Consider the following 20420-nt stretch of genomic DNA (forward strand, 5'->3'; position numbering starts at 1 on the left):
GGAATTCCCATTCTTCTCAATGTTATCCATAATTTGTCATGATCCACACAATCAAATGCCTTTGCATAGTAAATAAAACACAAGTAAACATCCTTCTGGTATTCTTTGCCTTGAGCCAAGATCCATCTGACAGCATACCTACTGTATGGATGAGCAATTTGAGGTCAATATAGGAAAAGGCACTTGGTCAAGGCTATATAGCTAGGAAGCTTCAGAACCAAGTCTAGAACATTTATCTCTATAGCTCTTAGTACACTTTTGTTAGATCACCAAAAAACAAAAGAAAAGAAAAACCCAAAGTAGTTGCTGCCTTTGAGTCAATTCCTACTCATGGCAACCCACTGGGTCTTCATCTGTGATCTTTCAGAAACAGATTACCAGATCTTTCTTCTGGGGCATTTTGGGTGGGTTCAAACTGCCAACATTTTGGTTAGTAGTAGAACGTTAGTGAAGGAAGAAAAACTGTTTACCATCAGTTTCTACTATTTTAATATATTCCTTCTAGTAGAGCCTCAGGAGTTCTGGTGGCATGGTGGTTAAAACATTGGACTACTAACCAAAAGGTTGGTGTTTCAAACCCACCAGATGCTCCACAGGGAAAGATAGGACTATCTGCTTCCATAGATTCACTGCCTTGGAAATCCTATGGGTCAGTTCTACTCTGTCCTAAAAGGTTGCTAAGAGTCAGAATAGGCTCAATGGGAGTGAGTTTGTTTTTTAGTTTTATTAAAGGTTTTGGTGCAGTGAAGTACTTAACATGGCCTTTCTAGCCACAGTCTTTGTGATTCCCACACAATAATTGGGTGGGACTATGCAAACAAGGTGCTTATGACCCACCAAGGGGATTGGATAGGTTGCTAATAATGCAAATGAGGTATATGGCAATCTGCAGGGTGGGACCATGCAAGTAAGGTGTATGGAACCTTAATGATAGGACTGATCACACAGAACTCATAGACCATACTCATGATATGAGGTTTATGAGGGAAGCAACACATTGCAGTTTAGGATCAGAAATGACTCCTGATATAGTTCTTTGATCAAGACAGCCTCTTCTCAGCCCTGACCACAGATAGGCCTCTCTCTGGTCCTCAGCCTCTCAGCCACTGCCTTACTCAGGCAAGTGTTATAAAGCTCTTTAGCTCTACCAGGTGCCTGAAAGCATACCACTCCACCAGTAAGTCTCCTGCCTGAAGGTACTTAGCTCTCTCTCCCTCTGGGTCGGCACACCCACTGTTGCTGCCTCACTCCATTGGTCAGGAAGCACGCCACACCATCTCTGCTGATCTCCTGCTTCTGCTTCTGTCATTTCTATTTTTATCATCTCATGCCACCTCCAGTGTTATAGCTGTCTCTCTCTTTCTGTCTCCTCAGTCTATGACATTGTCAATACAAGGACACCAGGTCCAAAGGATGTGCTTCATTCTTGGCTCTTCTTCTTGGTGGTAGTGAGGTATCTCTCTGCTTTGGGATTGGTTCTCTTCTAAGCCCAGCAGAATGACAAAACTGACTAATTCCATTGTTCAGGTTCCATACACATTATTTGCATTGCCCCACCCTTGCAGAGTTCTATGCACCTTATTTGCATGATTAGTAAGCCATCCAGTTCCCTTGGTGTGCCACAAGCACCTTATTTGCATAGTCCCTAGTCATTGTTTTGAGTCACAAAGACTATGGCTAAAAGGCTTATATTAAGTAATTCACTACACTGAAGCCTTTAAAAGAGGTATTTAGGAAGTAAAATCCATAAGACTTAGTGATTAACTGCCTATGAGAGGTGAGAGAAAGAAATGCAAAAGTCTTGGCTTTTTATTAATTGACAGATGGAGGAAACCACAGTTAAAACTCTTTCAGAGGAGATATACTGAACTTTCTACTGCTCATCTGTCAGTTTATTGTATTGTGGTGGCTTGTGTGCTGTGAGGTTGAAGGCTATGCCACCAGTATTTCAAATACCAGCAGGGTCATGCTTGATGGACAGGTTTCAGTGGAATTTCCAGCCTAAGACAGACTGGAAAGAAGGATGGGGCCATCCACTTCTGAAAAAAAGTTGTTCACTGAAAACCTTATGAATAGTAGTGAAATACTGTCTGATATATTACTGGAAAACTCTCTGAAGAGCAGTAAAACATTGTCTGGTATAATGCAGAAATATAAGCCCCTCAAGTTGGAAGGTACTCAAAATACAACTGGGGAACAGCTGCCTCATCAAAGCAGAACTGACCTTAATGGTGTAGATGGAGTAAAACTTTTGGAACCTTCATTTGCTGATGGGGCATGACTCAAAATGGGAAGAAACAGCTGCAAACATTCCTTAATAATCAGACATGGAGTGTACAAAGCACGGATCTAAGAAAATTGGAAGCTGTGAAAAATGAAATGGAATGCATAAAGATCAATATCCTAGGCATGTTGTTGTTGTTGTTGTTATGTGCCATCGAGTCGGATCTGACTCATAGTGATCCCTCCTGGGGTTTCTGAGGTGGTATCATTATGGAAGTAGATTGTCCAACCTTCCTTCTGAGGAGTGACTGGTAGGTTTGAACTGCCAGCCTTCTGGTTAGCAGTCAAGTGCCTTAGGCACTACTCTACCAGAGGCAAAACTGAGCTAAAATGGACTGGTGTTAACCATTTTGAATCAGATGATCATATGGTCTACTATATCAGGAATGACACATTCTTCATCAAAAAGAACATGTCAAGATCTGTCCTGAAGTAAAATGCTGTTGTCAGTGATAGGATGGTATCCATGTACCTACAAGGAAGACCAGTTAATATGACTATTATTCAAATTTATGTACCAACCACCAAAGTGAAATATGATTTTTACCAACTTCTGCAGTCTGAAATTGACCAAACATGCAATCAAGATGTTTTGATAGTTACTGGTGATCAGAATATGAATATTGAAAACAAAGAAGAAGCATTGGTATTTGGAAAATATGGCCTTGGTGATAGAAATGATGCCAGAGATTGTATGATAGAATTTTGCAAGATCAGCAACTTATTGGTTGCAATACCATTTTTTCAATAATACAAACAGCAGCTATACACATGGACCTCACCGGATGGAATACACAGAAATAAAATCAACTACATCATTGGACAATGAATAAGGAAGACCGAAGAAGAGTTGATGCTTTTGAGTTGTGGTGCTGGCGAAGAATGCTGAAAGTACCATGGACTGCTAAAAGAACTAACAGATCTGTCCTGGAGGAAGTGCAGCCAGAATGCTCCTTGGAGGCAAGAATGGCCAGACTTTGTCTCACCTATTTTGGTCATGTTGTAAGGAGGGACCATTCCCTGGAGAAGGATGTCATGCTTGGTAGGGTGGAGGGTCGACGAAAGAGGGGGAGGCCTTCAACGAGATGGATTGATATGGTGGCTGCAATGATGAGCTCAAATATAGCAGGGATTGTGGGGCTGGCACGGGATAGGGCAGTGTTTCATTCTGCTGTGCATGGGGTCGCTATGAGTCGGAAACGACTCGACGGCACTTAACAACAACAACAACAACAACAACAACATCTGTGGAAATAGGCAACAGAGAAGCTCAATATCATCAGTCAAAACAAGGCCCAGAGCTGACTGTGGAACAGATCATCAATTGCTCTTACAAGTTCAAGTTGAAGCTGAAGACAATTGAAACAAGTCCACAAGAGCCAAAATACAGCCTTGACTATATCCCACCTGAATTTAGAGACCATATGAAGAATAGATTTGTGAACACCAATGACAGAAGACCAGACGAATTGTGGGATACCATTAAGAACATCATACATGAAGAAAACAAAAGGTCATTAAAAAGACAGGAGAGGAAGAAAGGACAAAAATGGATGTCGGAAGAGACTCTGAAACTTGCTCTTGAAAGTAGAATAGCTCAGGACCATAGTATTGGGGGACACCAGATTCAATTGGCACAACATAATACATAAAAATCTTGTTCCACAACCTACTTTGGTGAGTAGCAACTAGAGTCTTAAAAGCTCCTGAGCAGCCATCTAAGATGCAGCTCAAGGTCTCCTCCATTGGAAGTGAAGAAGAGTGAAGAAAACCACGGACATTTGGAAACAATCAGCCCTAGTATATGATGGACCTTGAGACCAGAAGAACTAGATGGTGCCTGGCTATCAACACCACCCACTCGGGAAGGGATCAAAACTGGAGATCCTGGATAGAGTGGGAGGAAAAGTGTGGAACAAAATTAAAAACCACAGTAATTACCAGAATTACTGGTCGGATGGAGTCTGGTGGGACCCTCAAGACTATGGGCCTGGGATATCCTTTGGGCCTGGGATAAAACTCACTCCCAAAGGTTGGCTTTCAGCCCAACAGTAGTAAGACTTACATGCAGAACACCCAACCCAGGACAATGCACCCACCTACTCTATGGAGATACATCCCCTGGAGCAAGCAGCCATAGGGCACCAGAGGGACAACATTCACATGGAGGAAAAGCTGGACAGACAGGAGTATGCAACTAAGAAGGGGACAGGGATGGGGGGGGTCACTGGGAAGGGAGAAGAGGAGAGTGGGTTAGGGTTGGGGATGGTAACTAGGGAGTGAAACCAAATGTACATGAGCTGGTGAATGTAAAATTCTGCTCTATAAATTTGCACCCACAACACAATTAATAAAAAAAGAAGTAGAAGAAAGAAAGTAGAGTAGCTAAAGCAAAAGGAAGAAATGATGAAAAAAAGACCTGAACAGATTATTTTAAATGGCAGCTTAGAAGACAAAGTAAAGTATTACAATAAAATGTGCAAAGACCTGGAATTAGAAAACCAAAAAGGAAGAACATGCTCAGCATTTCTCAAGCTAAATAATCTGAAGAAAAAAATGAAGCCTCAAATTGCAGTATTGAAGGATTTTATGGGGAGAATATTGAATGATGCAGGAAGCATCAAAAGAAGATGGAAGTAATACAGAGTCACTGTACCAAAAAGAATCGGTTGACATTCAACTATTTCAGAAAGTAGCATATGATCAAGAACCAGTGGCACTGATGGAAGAAGCCCAAGCTGCACTGAAGGAATTGGTGAAAAACAAGGCTCCAGGAATTGATGGAGTACTCATTGAGATGTTTCACCAAATGGATGCAGCACTGGAGGTGTTTACTCATTTACATCGGGAAATTTTATGTGTGGCTAACCGATTGGAAGAGGTCCATATTTGTGCCCATCCCAAAGAAAGATGATCCAAAAGATATTATCAGTAATATCACATGCAAGTAAAATTTTGCTGAAGATAATTAAAAAATATTTGGAGCAATATATTGACAGGGACCTTCTAGAAATGCAAGCTGGATTCAGAAGAGGACATGGTCTGAGAGATACTAATGCCAATATCAGATGGATCTCAGCTGAAAGCAAGAAATACCAAAAAGATGTTTGCCTGTGATTTATTATGCAAAAGTATCTGATTGTGTGGATCATAACAAATTATGGGTAACATTGTGAAAAATGGGAAATCCAGAATAGTTAATTGTGCTCATGAGGAATTTCTACGTAGACCAAGAGGCAGTTGTTCAAATGGAACCTGGCAATACTGTATGGTTTAAAACCAGGAAGTGTGTGTGTCAGGGTTACTCAATCTGTATGCTGAGCAAATAATCTGAGAAGTTGTACTATATGAAGAAGAATGTGGCATCAGGACTGGTGAGAAGACTCATTAAAAACCTGTGGCACAATCTAGCTTGCTGAAAGGGAAAATCACTTGAAGCATTTACTGGTGCAGATCAAATACTACAGTCTTCAGTATGGATTACACCTCAACATAAAGAAGCCAAAAATCCTCACAACTAGACCAATGAGCAATATCACAACAAATGGAGAAAAGATTGAAGTTGTCAATAATTTCATTTTATTTAGGTTCACAATCAACACCCATGGAAGCATCAGTCAAAAAAATCAGACATCCTATTGCACGGGCAAATCTGCTGCACAAGACCTCTTTGAAGTATCAAAGAGCAAAGATGTGACTTTGAAGACTCAGGTGCACCTAACCCAAGCCATGGTGTTTTTAATTGCCCCATATGCATGTGAAAGATGGACAGTAAATAAGGAAGACTGAAGGTGAATTGATGTCTTTGAATTGTGGTGTTGGTGAAGAATACTGAAAATACCATGGACTGCCAGGAGAATGAACAAACCTGTCCCAAAAGGAGTGCAGCCACAATGCTCCTCAGAAGCAAGAATGGCCAGACTTCATCTCACCTACTTCTGTCATGTTGTCAGAAAGGATCAGTCCCTGGAGACACGTATCATCTTGGCAAAGTGGAGTGTCAGCAAAAAAGAAGACCCTCAGCAAGATGGATTGACACAGAGCTCTGACGATGGGCTTAAGCATAACAAGTATTGGGAAGATGGTGCAGGCCCGGGCAGTGTTTCACTCTCTTGTACATAGGGTCACTATGAGTCAGAATTGACTTGACAGCACCTAACAACAACAACACATTGAACTTTATAACTTCCTTTCTTTCTTACCATTGTTGAGCAGGATATGGTTTGTGTTTTGAAAAGTCTTCACTCCTTTATTAGGGGAGTTTGGGTTATAATGGCTGGAGAGTGTTGCTACAAGGAAAGGTAGAGCAAGCAAAGAGCAAGTCTACATTCCTGAAAATATAGAATCCAAAACTCCCTGCCATAATGTCACACTGCAAATAGCCCTCTGGAGCCCTGCAGCTCTAGTTTCTGGTACAGTCCTGCTACTTGGAAAAGGTCAACTTACCTACGACATTGAGTGACATTGTGTTACTGTTCTGAGCTCCCACATCATTGTCAGCTGTGCAGTGGTAGTTCCCAGAATGCTCTTCAGTCAGAGAAAAGCTGAAGGATGTCCCTCCTCCAGAGGGGGCCGAGCTGTTCCTCAGGATGCCATCCTTGTGGTAGAATCGGTACAGGATTGGGGGCGAGCCTCTCTGGGCCTCGCAGTGAAGCTCCACCACATCCCCCACCACAGCCTGGGCCCTGGGAGACTTGAGTGTGAGGACTGGGTGAGACAATGGAACTGAGGGAGGAAATAAGTTAGCAGATTTTTTAATTAAAAAGAAAAAAATGAGAGAGGTGCCTCATTAAAAATAAATTCAAAACCAAACTCTATAGCGTTGCATAACATAAAAATTCAAAGTTCTCTCATCTTCTTTATTTCCATTTTCCAGTGATTGCTTCTGTTGACTATTTGGTAGTAGTTTCCAGATACACACATTGTTGCTGTTGTTATGTGCCTTTGAGTCGTCCCCACTCATAGCAACCCCTCCTTGGGTTTTCGAGGCAGTATCACTACAGAAGTAGGATTGCCCAACCTTCCTTCCAAGGAGTGGCTGATGGGTTTGAACCGCCAGCCGTCTGGTTAGCAGGCAAGTGTCTTAGACACTATGATACCAGAGCACCCATATCCATATATAAATAAATGAGACACCTGCATGGGGTTATGATATACATATTGATCTACAAGCAGCATTTTCCTCTTTGTAGCATATCGTAAATATTTTTCTATGGCCTTACTCATTCCTTCTTTTAAATTAAATTTGTGGAGGTATAATTTACATACAATGAGATACAATAATCCTAAATGTACAATATGATGATTTTTGATAAACTTTATTCAATTACTTTAACAACAAAGCATTTCATTGTATGGGTTTACCAATTCCTTATTAGTGGAAGTTTAGATTGATTTTTTTCCCCCATAATACTTCATTAAACAACCCCATAGATTGTGCATTGTGCATTTCTGCATTTTTTAGGATAGATTCTTAGAAGTGGAGTTTCTGGAGCAAGGAATATGGGCTTTTTAAATGATGATATATAATGCTAAATTGTTCTTTGGAAAGGATGAACCAATTTACATTTGCATTAATTGTATATAAGAGTTCCTATTTCCCCACTCCCTAGTCAGTTATAGTCAGTGGTTTATTTTAATTTAATTACCCTCTTTCCCTTGTCTTGGCCTCTATAGTTGCTCCGTCTGAACTATTCACTCATTCTATTTTATGTGACCTCACAGCCTCCTAGTTAATTTTTCATGGACAGCTAGTGAACTATAGCCCATTAGTGATGAATTACTGTCTGTAGAGTACTCAGAAATAATTTCCAAATGGAAATATTGAAATCTGTCATTAATTTTTAAAAAATTTTCAAGTCAATTCTTTTTTATTCCCCATTATGTAATAATACCATCACTTGTCTGTCAGTTTGTCATACTGTGGTGGCTTGTGTGTTGTTGTTAGGCTGGAGGCTATGCCACCAGTATTTCAAATGCAAGCAGGGTCACCCATGCTGGATGGGTTTCAGCAGAGCTTCCAGACTAAGTCAGACTGGGAAGAAGGACAGGGCCATACACTTCTGAAGGAATTGGCCACTGAAAACCTTATCAATAGCAGTGAAACACTGTCTGATATATTACTGGAAAGATTGTGAGGATAAGGCAGGATTGGACAGTGTTTAGTTCTGTTGTACATAGAGTCACTATGTACCCTATGAGTCAGAGCCTACTTGACAACACCTAACAACAACAACAATGCAATAATAATTATAAGGAGCTCTGGTTAAGGGCTTGGCTGCTAATTTAAAGGTCTGTGGTTCAAACCCACTGCAACTCCACAAGAGAAAGACCTGGTGATCTGCTCCTACAAAGATTACAGTGTAGGGAACCCTATGGGGCAATTCTACTCTATTACATGGGGTCACTATGAGTTGGAATCAACTGGATTGCACAAAACAACAATTCAATAATGATGATGAAGAGAAAATTGTTGTTTTACTTCCTCTCCTCCCTCTGACTAACTGATATTTTTCTTAGTTACGTATATTTTTTACATTTTTAGTTTTTATAATAGTTACTTTCTATTCTATAACTATAATTCTTGTGGTTGATTAGCTTCTGTTTCTATATCAAAATTAGTGGTTTTTAACCAAATTTGTACAATATTCTTACCTGAGGAAGGGCTAAAACTTACTGATTCAGGAGCCCTCTTCAGAGACTTGCCATTGATCTGGACTAGACTGCATAATTACTCAGAACAATTGTTTTGGGAGTAAGTCACATGGCATCAGCAGTTGAGGCAGAAGCTGAAAGAGTGAGAAGTCAGCACCCAGAATCCCAATGCAGTAGATGCTGGGGTTAGCAGAAGCTATGAGTAAACAAAAGTCATGAGGTTGAGGGAAGAAGAGTGGAAAGCAGTTAGGAGAAGCAAGGGAACAAGGGCAGGAGGACAAAGAAAATAGTTGTTGGACACAGCAGTAGGAGTTGGTGGACGTGGGTCATAGGTCGCTGTTGTCAAGAACTTATTTTGAGAAACACTCTGTTTTCAGATATTTCTCAGTTCTTCTTCCATGAATCTGGCTATACTCTCTTTCTTAACATGCCCACATGCACTAGGGACACCTGAGTGGGTCTTTGCTTTCTTGTGGTGTAAAACATACTGAAGGACCTGACTCAAGACTTTTTTATCCTTCCTTTCTCTTTCTCTTTAAAGAAAATTGGGCATTCACTCTCTTCTAAATGAAGATCCAAGAGTAAACCAAAATAATTTCTCTCTTAAAATGAAACTTTTTGGATGGCTACATGATTAACCAGGAGCTTTGGTAGCATAGTGCTTAAGGCACTTGATGCTAACCAGAAGGCTGGTGGTTCAAACCCACCAGCCACTCCTCCGAAGGAAGGTTGGGCAATCTACTTCCATAGTGATATCACCTCAGAAACCCAAGGAGGGGTCACTATGAGTCGGGCTAGACTCGACAGCACATAACAACAACAACAACATGATTAACCACAAGCTGTACACTTATGACTTACACTTTCTTAAATGTATATTATATGTCAAAAAAGTTAAAAAAAATAATAAAATGATATTTATTTTAATGCCTTAGAAGACAAGGAATCAATGAAACCTTGGCAAAACAAAGATCTGGTTTCCAGGTAGCTCTCTTCTCTGTTCCCTTCACCTTTAGCCCTTTTCAAGTCTACTGTGAGGATGCTTGCTGCTTGAGAACTCTGAGGAGAAACTGACGTTTTGCCCAATTGTTGTCCACGTGACTGTGCTTATGGCTAAGTTAATATGTAAGTGTTAGTGTGCAAGTATGAGATGTTTCTGTGTATCAGGTTAAGAAAAATTGGCTTGGGGACCGAATATTTCCTGGTATAAAGGCATGAGAAGACAGTTTGAGAAGATAAATTCATTTAGTAAAAGCTGGTGAGTTTACGGAGCTTTCTTAGGAGTCTAGCTGAGCCCGGGCTAAAGGAGGACTGAGGCCCATAAGCAGCCAGTTTGCTGAGAAGGGGAGCCAAGAGGTGGATTAGATTGATGAGGGTAGGCAACTGGAAGGTACATGTAGACTCCTGAAGGAGTCAGTGTAAGAAAGATCTGGGACAAGGATGAGTGAATTCAGGACTTACCAGTGACAAAGAGGCTCACGGCCTCACTGCGCTGGGGCCCCTGGCCATTGTCTGCTGAGCAGAAGTAGTTCCCAGAATGCTCTGCAGTCAGAGACAAGCTGAAGGATGCTCCTCCTTCATAGGGATTAGAGTGGCTCCCCAGAATGACACTCTCATGATAAAACTGGTACAGGATATGGGGAGAGCCTCTCTGGGCTTTACAGTAAAGTGTCATCAAGTCTCCTTCAAGAACTCGGGCCCCAGAAGGCCTGAGGGTGAGGACAGGCTGAGACACTGGAACTAGGAAGAAAACAAAAAAATTAGTCAACAATTACTTCTGCTTCTTACAGTAGGTTTTAATCAGTGACCTGCCCCCACTAGAACCTGAGAGTGGCCCAGGCTCTTACCACTTTCTCTCCAGTGCTGCATGCTGGCCATTTTGTTTTTTCCTTTTCCATCAGCCCTCTACCAAACCCTAGTGACACAGTGGTTAAAACATTTGGCAGCTTACCATAAAGTCAGTTTTTTGAGTCTACCAGCCACTACATGGGGGAAAGATGAAGCAGTTGGCTTCCACAAAGACTTACATCCTCGGAAAATCTATGGGGCAGTTCTAATCTCTTCAGTGGGCTCAGTATGAGTCAGAATCCACTTGACAGCAGTGGGGTTTTTTTTTGGGGGGGAGGGTTATCAGACCTCTAGCCACTCCTCCTTTCCTGTGTCTCCTCGTTAGATAGACTTACCCACATTTCTCTAAGAAAAATAATGCCCTTGGAGACAAAGCCTGTTATCACACTGCCACCAGAACTACACCCTTACTTGAATCAGCTCCTTCCTCCTCTCTGAGCTGTGACTGTGGAAGAGCTTCTGTTCCTTCTGCCATAGGTTAAATTCAGTGGGTATCACTTAGTTCTTCTCTATTACTCTCTATTTCTTTCAGCTCTGCCTTATCTGATTTGGCCCACAATTTTTTTTTGCTGTAAATTCCTCCTTCCCTTGGTTTCTGTGGTACACAATCTCCTAAATTCTTGTCTTCTCACAGTCACTGTCCTTTTCAGTGCCCTTCTTTCTTAGCTGGGACTGGCTTTGGGGTCCTATCTCACTGGACATTCTCTTCCTGAGCCCTCTCCTCTGCTCCTTGCTGCTCTCCACACTTGCTCTTCTACAGTTCGTTCTTTATAACTCAGGTGATCTTTCACAGCGTTAAAACTTTTCATGCACCCCAGTTATCCTTTGGCATAAAGCCCAAATGCTGACCATTGCTTCTAAAACCATTACTTGGCTCTGCCTTTCTCCCCAACCTCATCCCTACCTGTCCCAACCATTTCACTCTATGCTGCAGTCAACATGAATTGACTTCCTACCTGAACATGTCCTCCTTTCTTCACCAGAGGACCTTAGCACATGCCTTTCCCTGGAACACAGCTTCTTTCTCCCCTTCCACTTGTTGCTGTTACATGTACCAAATTGGCCCTCCACGCCAACTCATCGAAACTCCAAGCACAGTGGAAAGAAACACTGCCCAGTTCTGTGCCATCAGACCGTTGTGAGACAGGGTATTGTCATTGGCTGATTTTTAGAAATATACCCCCAGGCCTTTCTTCCTATTCTATCTTGGTCTGAAAGTTCAGCTGAAATCTGTTCAGTGTCATAGCAATACCCAAGACATCTGATAGATGACAAGTAGTGGCTGCCAATGAAGTGTCTTGGCCAGATTCAAACTTGTTCCCCTACATTGTCAAAGTCAAGAATTCTACCACTGAGCTACAACTGTACTTTCCCACACAGTCCTCCTTTTCCTGAAATATTCTCACTCACCCTTAGGTCTCAATTCACACATGAACTCTTCCAAGAAATTTCCTCTCACCACCCTACTCTGATAGGGGTGTTCTCCTCTTTGCTCCCACAAACACTGATGCTTCTTTCCCTCAGATTGGTGTTTAGCCTTTACTCATCTGCATTTACCAGTAGACCTCAAGAACTGCACAGACAGGGTCTATTTTGTTCTAGCCTGATGGATCCCCAGACCCCAGTATGGCCTGGCTTATGGCATATACACAATAATTATTGCTTGGTGAACAAATGAGCTCTTGTATAGAATTTTATATATCTCTAAATGTGTACAATATACAATGATATCATTTTCTTGGCCCTCTGCATGCTAGGAGTCCAGCTTCTCACTCTTTGATTTGATGTCTGTCTCCAGAGTTCCCTGACCTTTTCTATTATAATCCTATATATCTACTGTGGGACTTACAGGCTTGTCTTCCATTGTGTCTCTGTTGTTTTGCAAGAGAGGGAATTGAGGCTGTTTTCAGGTCCAGCCCTATATCACACCGTCTCCCTAAAATTGGGCATGGATTTGGCCAACCATGGATGGCACAAAACTGAGATTCAAGCCTCAACTGAAATCATTTCCATTTTATAACTATTAAGGATCTCTGGTGGCATAGTGTCTAAGGCACCTGACTACCATTCCATGGAAGGAAGACTGGACAATCTACTTCTGTAGAGATTTACCACCTAGGAAACCCAAAGAGGGTGGTTATGAGTCAGAATCGACTCGATGGCAGTGAGTTTGCTTGTTTTTTAAATAACTCTGGTAGCTAGTGCCTAAGGCACTTGACTGCTAACCAGAAGGCTGATGGTTCAAACCCACCAGCCACTCCTTGGAAGGAAGGTTGGGCAATCTACTTCCATAGTGATACTGCTTCAGAAACCCAAGGATGGGTCACTATGAGTCAGGGCCGACTTGACGGCACATAACAACAACAACAGCAACATTGGGCAACTAGCTTAATGGCTTTTAGGACATTAAGCTCAGCAAGCAGAGGTGAAGTAGTTTCTGGCTTCCTTAGGCTATCTCCTGCCCTGCTTCCAGGCTCTCCCCTAAAGGTGCCCCTCCCCACACACACTGTTGCTTTTAAGACTCTGGAAATGGTTTTCCACTAACTAAGACTTTTTTTGGGTTATCAGACCTCTGGCCACTCCTCCTGTGTCTCCTCATTAGATAAACTTACCCACATTTCTCTGAGAAAAATAAAGCCCTTGTTATCATGCAAAAGTCAACTTTTGCTTCTGCTTACTGTAGGTTCCAACTAGTGGCTTCATAATATGAACTAACTGTGATCTACTTACCTATTTTTGTACTTATATGGCTTTTCACACTGCTAATTATCAATGTCTGATACTAAATGGATAAATGAATAGGAGGAGCCTCTGTACCCTTGTAACTGATTGTGTAGCTACTGAAAACAATGAAATGAGTGAATATCAGGCATCTGAAGATTCAAAGGACAAGTGGAGAGAAAGAAAAAAGCATTTGTGTTGCTGGGAGGTGGCGCCAGTACAGAGGGAACTGCTATGCAGATAGTCAGGGTGTAATGGCACTTTGGCTATACAAAGAAGGAGGCCCAGAGTAGGCAAATAGTTCATCAGTAAACGAAGAGGTTGTAAAGGAAATTGGGTTGTGTTTTGGTTACCTAGTGTCGCTCTGACAAGAATATACCACAAATGGGATGGCCTTAACAAACAGAAGTTTATTCTTACAATTTGGAGGCTTTAAGCCCAAGTTCAATGTGCCAGGCTCTAGGGGCTGGGTGAAAGCCCCTCACCCTTGGGGTCCAGCTCTGCCTCCTGCTCTCAGCCCGCTGGAGCAAGAGGCATTTCTTCACTCAGACAGCTGCTGAGGCTGAGAAGCCGCAAGGTTGACAAGTAAAAAGGCACAGTCCTGATATTACCAAAGCACATGGCAGGCCATTAATTTAAGTCCATTGTAAGTCCCAAGATTGGCAGAGCATACCAGGCTGCTGAGCACTGACATGGCTACATGCAGGGTCCAAGTGTGCCATAGGCTAGAGACCATTCTCGAAACTTCTGCTTATATACAGGACGCAGACCATATACCCAAAGGCAGCTACTCAGCTGCTCCCAGTAGATTCCACCATGGAGTTGATTGCCGGTCTCTTCATTGGGGAATAACTACCACCAGCTGTCCAGCCACTCAATCAGGCCCAGCCAAGTTGACACACAAACATAACCATCACAGGCTGATGCGAGGAAGAAGCAGAGGAAACTGGAAGGTGTGAACACACTTCTGAAAGGATGAGTGTGAGAAGTAACTGGCTAGAGATGAGTGATGGAAATAGGAACCCAGAACTTACCCCTGATGTCAAGGCTGAGTGCCTTACTGAGCTGAGTCCCCAGTTCATTTTCAGCAGAGCAGTGGTATTTTCCAGAATGTTCTGAGGTCAGATGGAGGTTGAAGGAAATTGTTCTGCTTGAAAAGACTTGTGTCTTCTCCAGGATAATATTTTCATGATATAACTGGTACACGATGGGGAGAGAGCCCCTCTGGGCTTCACAGTAAAATGTCACTATGTCTCCCTCAAAAGCCTCTGTTTCAGATGGCCTGAGGGTGAGGACAGGCTGAGACACAGGGACTGAGGAAGAGAAAAAATTAGTCAACAGTTGCTTCTGCTTCTTCCCGTAGATTTCAATCAGTGGCCAGTGTAATTTCAGTCTCCAGTCTCTACTAGTCCCTCAAGGTAGCCCAGGACCCTACAGCTCTCTGTTGTGGTTTGTGGTCCATGCTGGCCATTTTGTCTTTCATTTCTCATCAGACCTCAAGCCTCTCCTCCTCTCCATGTCTTCTCATTAGATATTCTCACCTCCCTGTTTCTCAAGGAAAATGAAGGCCTGAGATTCTACCCCTTACCTTGCTGCCACCAGACCTACAGCCTTACCTCTACCAGCTCCTTCCTTCTTTTCTCTGAACCCTGACTGTGGGAAAGCTTCCCCTCCTTCTGCCAGAAGTTAAATTCAGGTAGGACCTGGTTCTTGTCTATCAACATCTCTCAGCTCTGCCTTCTCTGATATGGTCTACTATTTTTTACTGAACACACTCTCTCTTCCCTTGTTTTCTGGGTACAACATTGTATTTGTTTCTTGTCCTCTCTCATCCATTGTCCTCAGTGCCCTTTCATTTCACCTGCGATGGGGTTTTGGGTCCTGCCTGATTGGACACTCTCATCCTGGGCCCTGTCCTCTGCTTGTAGCTGCTCTCCATACTGGCTTTTCTACACTTTGTTCTTTACTCTACTGGGTGAATGATCTTCTTCAGCATTAAAACATTTCATGTACCCCAGTTACCTTTGGAATAAAGCTCAAACCCTGACCATTGCTTCCAAAGCCTGTGTGGCCTTGTCCTGCCCCCCTCCTCAACCTCATCCCTACATGTCTCAACCATTTCACTCTATGCTGCAGTCAACATGAATTGACGTCCTATCTGAACATGTCCTCCTTCCTTTACCATAACACTTTAAGCACATGCTTCTCCCTGGAACATACCAAGCACTGGTGGTACAGTAATTAAGGCATTTGGCAAGCCAAAGAGTTCAAATCGACTGGCTGCACTGTGGGAGAACAATGAGGCAGTCTGTTTCCATAAAGATTGAAAGCCTTAGAGACCCTATCTGGAACTTCTACTCTGTCCTAAAGGTTAACTATGAATCAGAATCAACTTGATGGCAGTGAGTTTGTTTGTTGATTGGTTTTGGTTCTCCCTGGAACATAGCTCCTTTCCTCTCCCTCACTTATTTTTGTCAGCTTGCCAAGGAGTAGACCCCTCCCCTGACTCGTGGTGACCCCGTGCACAATGAAAAGAAACACTGCCCAGTCCTGTGCCATAAGACTATTGAAAACATAAGATTTTTAATGGCTGGTTTTTGAAGTATGTCTCCAGGCCTTTCTTCCGACACCTTAGACTGAAATTTCTACTGAAACTTGTCATTGTGATTACAAAGCACAAGACATCACTCACTGATAGACAGGTAGTTAGTGACTGTCCATGAGGTACATTGGGCAGATTCATACTTGGTTCCCCACATTGTCAAAGTTAAGATTTCTACCATTGAAGTACCTCATTGTAGTACTGATTGTGTAGCTACTGCGAACAATAAAATGAATGAAAATCAGGCATCTGTGGATTCAAAGGACGATGGAGAGAAAGAAATAAGCTTTTGTTTTGCCACAAGCTAGGGCCAGGAGAGAGGGAGTTGCTATTCAGACAGCCAGGGTGTGATGGCACCTTGGCTGCATAAGGAAGGAGGCCCAGAGAACTCAAATAGTTGTTCAGTGCATAGGAAGGTTTGAAGGGCATTGGGTTTACCCTAGGAAGAATTAGAGGAAACTGGAAGGTGTAAACAAATTTCTGACTGGGTCAGTGTAAGAAGTAACTGGCTAGACATGAGGGAGGGAAAGAGGAACCCAGGACTCACCCAAGATGGTAAGGCTGACTGTAGTACTGTGTTGCACTCCTTGTCCATTTTCAGCAGAGCAGTGGTATTTCCCAGAATGTTGTGAAGTTACAGAGAGGTGGAAGGAAACTGGTCCCCTCCGAAAGACTTGTATCTTATACAGGGTGACATTCTCATGATGCAAGTGGTACAGGATGGGGAAAGAGCCTCTCTGGGCTTCACAGTAAAATGTCACCTTGTTTCCCTCAAAAGTCTTGGTCTCAGAAGGGTTGAGGTAAAGCATTGGCTGAGACACAGGAACTAAGGAAAAGAAAAAAAATAATCAACAGTTACTTCTGCTTCTTACTGTAGGTTTCAATCAATGGCCAGTGCAAAGTCAGTCTCCAGTCCCCACTGGTCCCTCAGGGTTGTTCAGGACCCTACAGCTCTCTGCCCTGTTGTCCATGCTGGTCAGTTTGTCTTTTCCTTTCCTATCAGACCTCTGGCCCATCCTCCACTCCTTTGTCCCCTTGATAGACGACCTCACCTCCCTGTTTTTCAGAGAAAATGAAGCCCTCAGAGATTCTTCCCCTTGTCTCTCTGTCACTAGACCCACAGCTTTACCTGCATTAGCTCTTTCCCCCTTCTCGCTGACCTGTGACTGTGGAAGAGCTTCCCTCTCTTTCTTTCAGAAGTTAAATTCAGTAGGTAGGTCTTAGTTCTTCTGTATCATCATCTCTCAGCTCTGCCTTATCTGATCTGGCCCACTATTTTTTGCTGAAAACACACTCTGTCCTTCTTTTCTGTGGTACATACTCTCCTTGTTTCTTGTCTTCTGTCAGACACTGTCCTTTGAAGTGCCCTTTCTGTCTCAGCTTGGACTGGCTTTGGGGTCCTGTGTAACTGGACATTCTCTTCCTGTGCCCTCTTCTCTGCTCCTAGTTGCTCTCCACACTGGCTCTTCTACAATTTATTCTTTACTCTTCTGCTCATGTGATCTTCTCCAGCATTAAAACCTTTCATGCACCCCAGTTACCCTTTGGAGTAAAGCCAAAACCCTGACAATTGCTTCCAAAGCCTGTGTAACCTGGCCTTGCCACCCTTCCCAACGTCATCCCTACCTGTCCCAACCATTTCACTCTATGCTTCTGTCAACATGAATTGACTTCCTTCATGACCATGTCCTCTTTCCTTCACCACAAGACTTTAGCACATGCCTTTCCCTGGAACACATCCTCTTTCTCCCTCTTTAGTTGTCAGTTCCCAAAGAGTTGCTGCCTTTCCCAATCATGGTGACCTCATGCACAATGGAACCAAAAGCTGCCACTAAACTGTTATGAGACATAGAGTTTTCATTGGTTGATTTTTGGAAGCTCATCTCCATGACTTTCTTCCTATTCCTTCTTAGCCTGAAAGTTCTATTGAAACTTGTTCAGCATCATAGCAACACACAAGACATCACCGATGGACAGGTAGTGGCTGCCCTAGAGGTACATTGACCAGATTCAACCTTGGGTCTCCAACATGGTCAAAGTCAAGAATTTCATCACAGAACCACCCCTGCCCTTTCCACATAGTCTTTTTTTTTCCTGAAATATTTCCACTCACCCTCAGGTCTGAAGATATTAACTCATCCAAAAAATTTCCTCTCACTACCCCTCTCTGATTGATATGTTTCTCTCCTTTACTCCCATACCCACAGTTGCTTCTGTCTCTCAGACTGGTGTTTGTCCTTTTGCTTATCTGCACCTACTAGTTGTTGTTGTTATGTGCAACTAGTAGACCCCAAGAACTGCACAGACAGGGGTTACACAGGTGTAGTCCAGCCATGTTCAGAACATTATATATCTTTAAATGTGTTCAATACACAACAATACCTTTTTCTTAAATTTCCTTTGGCTTCTGGATGGTAGGAGCTCAGCTTCTCACTCTTTCATGTGATGTTCCCCTCTATGGTTCCCTGACCCCCTTCAATATCATCCTGCATCTCCCAATGTGCTTCTGTTGTTTTACAGGAGAAGGAGTCTGCTTTCAGGCCAAACCATGCATCACACAGTTTCCCTAAAATTGGGCCTGGATTTGGCCACCCATCAATGGCATAAAACTGAGAGTCAAGGCTCAGCAGAAATCATTTTCATTTTGTAACTCTCCGACAACTGGCTTAGTGGCCTTGAGCACATTATGCCCAGCAAGCTGAGGTGAAGTTGTCTCTGGCTCCATCAGGCTATCTCTTGGCCTGCTCCCATCACAATTTTGCTCTAAAGACTCTAAAAATGCTTTTTGACTAAAACATTAGTTAAGTTTTACTTCTACTTCTTTCTGTAGGTTCTAACTTGTGGCCTAATCCTTTGGCGTAAGTGTGAAGATATTACTTATCTTTGTACTTACATGGCTTTTCACATAGCTAATTATCAATGTCTGAGATTAAAGGGACATGAGACCAATATGTGCCCTTGGTAACTGATTGTGTAGCTACTGAGCACATGAAATGAATGAAAATCAGGCATCTGGCTCTTCAAAGTACACATGGAGAAAAAGGTAAAAACTTTTGCTTTGCCATAAACTGAGAACCAGGAGAGAGGGAGCCAGGATGTGATGGCATCTTGGTTGCACAGGAAGGAGGACCAGAAGAGGCAAACAATTGGTCAGTGAATAAAGAAACTGTGAAAGACATTTGATTGACCTAAGGAAGAAGCAGAGGAAACTGGAAGGTGCTGAGAACATATTTCTGAATGGTTCAGTTGAGAGGTAGTTGGCTGGAAATGGGTGAGCACAGAAAGAAGAACCCAGGACTTACCCTTGATGGCAAGGCTGACCACCTTACTGTGCTGGGCCCACAGTTGTTCATTTTCAGCAGAGCAGTGGTAGTTCCCAGAATGTTCTGAAGTCACAGAGAGGCGGAAGACAGCTTGTCTCATCCTTAAGACATATATCTTACCCAGGATGGCATTCCCATGATACAACCGGTACAGGATGGGGAGAGAGCCCCTCTGGGCTTCACAGTAAAATGTCACTTTGTCTCCCTCAAAAATCTTGGTCTCTGGACTGCTGAGGGTGAAGAGTGGCTGAGACACAGGGACTAAGAAAGATAATAATAATAATACTTGCTTCTACTTCTTACTGTAGGCTTCAATCAGTGGCCAGAGGAAAGTCAGTCTCCAGTCCCGACTAGTACCTCAGTGTGGCCTGTTGTTGTTGTTGTTGTTATGTGCCGTCGAGTCAGACTCAACTCATAGCGACCTCTCGCTGGGTTTCTGAGGCAGTATCACTACGGAAGTAGACTGCCCCATCTTCCTTCTGAGGAGTGGCTGGAGGATTTGAACACCAGCCTTCTGGTTAGCAGTTAAGTGTCTTAGGCACTATGCTACCAGAGCTCCTGTGTGGCCTAGGACCCTACAACTCTCTGCCTTGTTGTCCATGCTGGTGATTCTGTGTTTTCCTCTCATGTCAGCCTCTGAACCCTCCTTCTCTCCCATGTCTCCTTGTCAGATGACCTCACCCCTTGTTTCTCAGAGAAAATGAAGCCATCAGAGATTCCTCCATTTATCCTGCTGCCACTGGACCCACAACCTTACCTGCATCAGCACCTTCCTCTTTGTTACTGACCTGTGTCTGTGGAAGAACTTCTCTTCCCTCTTCCACAAGTTAAATTCAGTAGGTAGGTCTTAGTTCTCCTCTATCATCATCTCTCAGCTCTGCCTTATCTAAATTGGTCCACTATTTTTTTGCTGAAAACACCCTCTGTCCCCCTTTCTGTGGTACACATTCTCCTTGTTTCTTGTCTTCTGTCAGACACTATCCTTTGAA

General features: G+C 43.0%; 1 protein-coding gene across 1 annotated transcript in view; it reads right to left on the reverse strand.

Annotated features, from left to right (window-relative positions):
• The window catches only part of FCRL5 (Fc receptor like 5), a 44699-nt gene that overhangs the window by 14460 nt on the left and 9819 nt on the right, over window positions 1–20420 (reverse strand). Inside the window, exons 6-10 of the mRNA XM_042781885.1 lie at window positions 19628–19692; window positions 16656–16869; window positions 14541–14819; window positions 10399–10677; window positions 6730–7008 (exon numbers count right to left, since the gene is read on the reverse strand). Of these exons, the coding sequence (XP_042637819.1) occupies window positions 6730–7008; window positions 10399–10677; window positions 14541–14819; window positions 16656–16869; window positions 19628–19692 (1116 nt within the window). The remainder of the gene's footprint in view (window positions 1–6729; window positions 7009–10398; window positions 10678–14540; window positions 14820–16655; window positions 16870–19627; window positions 19693–20420) is intronic.

This window comes from Orycteropus afer, unplaced genomic scaffold (genome assembly GCF_000298275.1).
Source record: "Orycteropus afer afer isolate SDZICR_OR568_19922 unplaced genomic scaffold, OryAfe1.0 scaffold00193, whole genome shotgun sequence".
Taxonomy (NCBI): Eukaryota; Metazoa; Chordata; class Mammalia; order Tubulidentata; family Orycteropodidae; genus Orycteropus; species Orycteropus afer.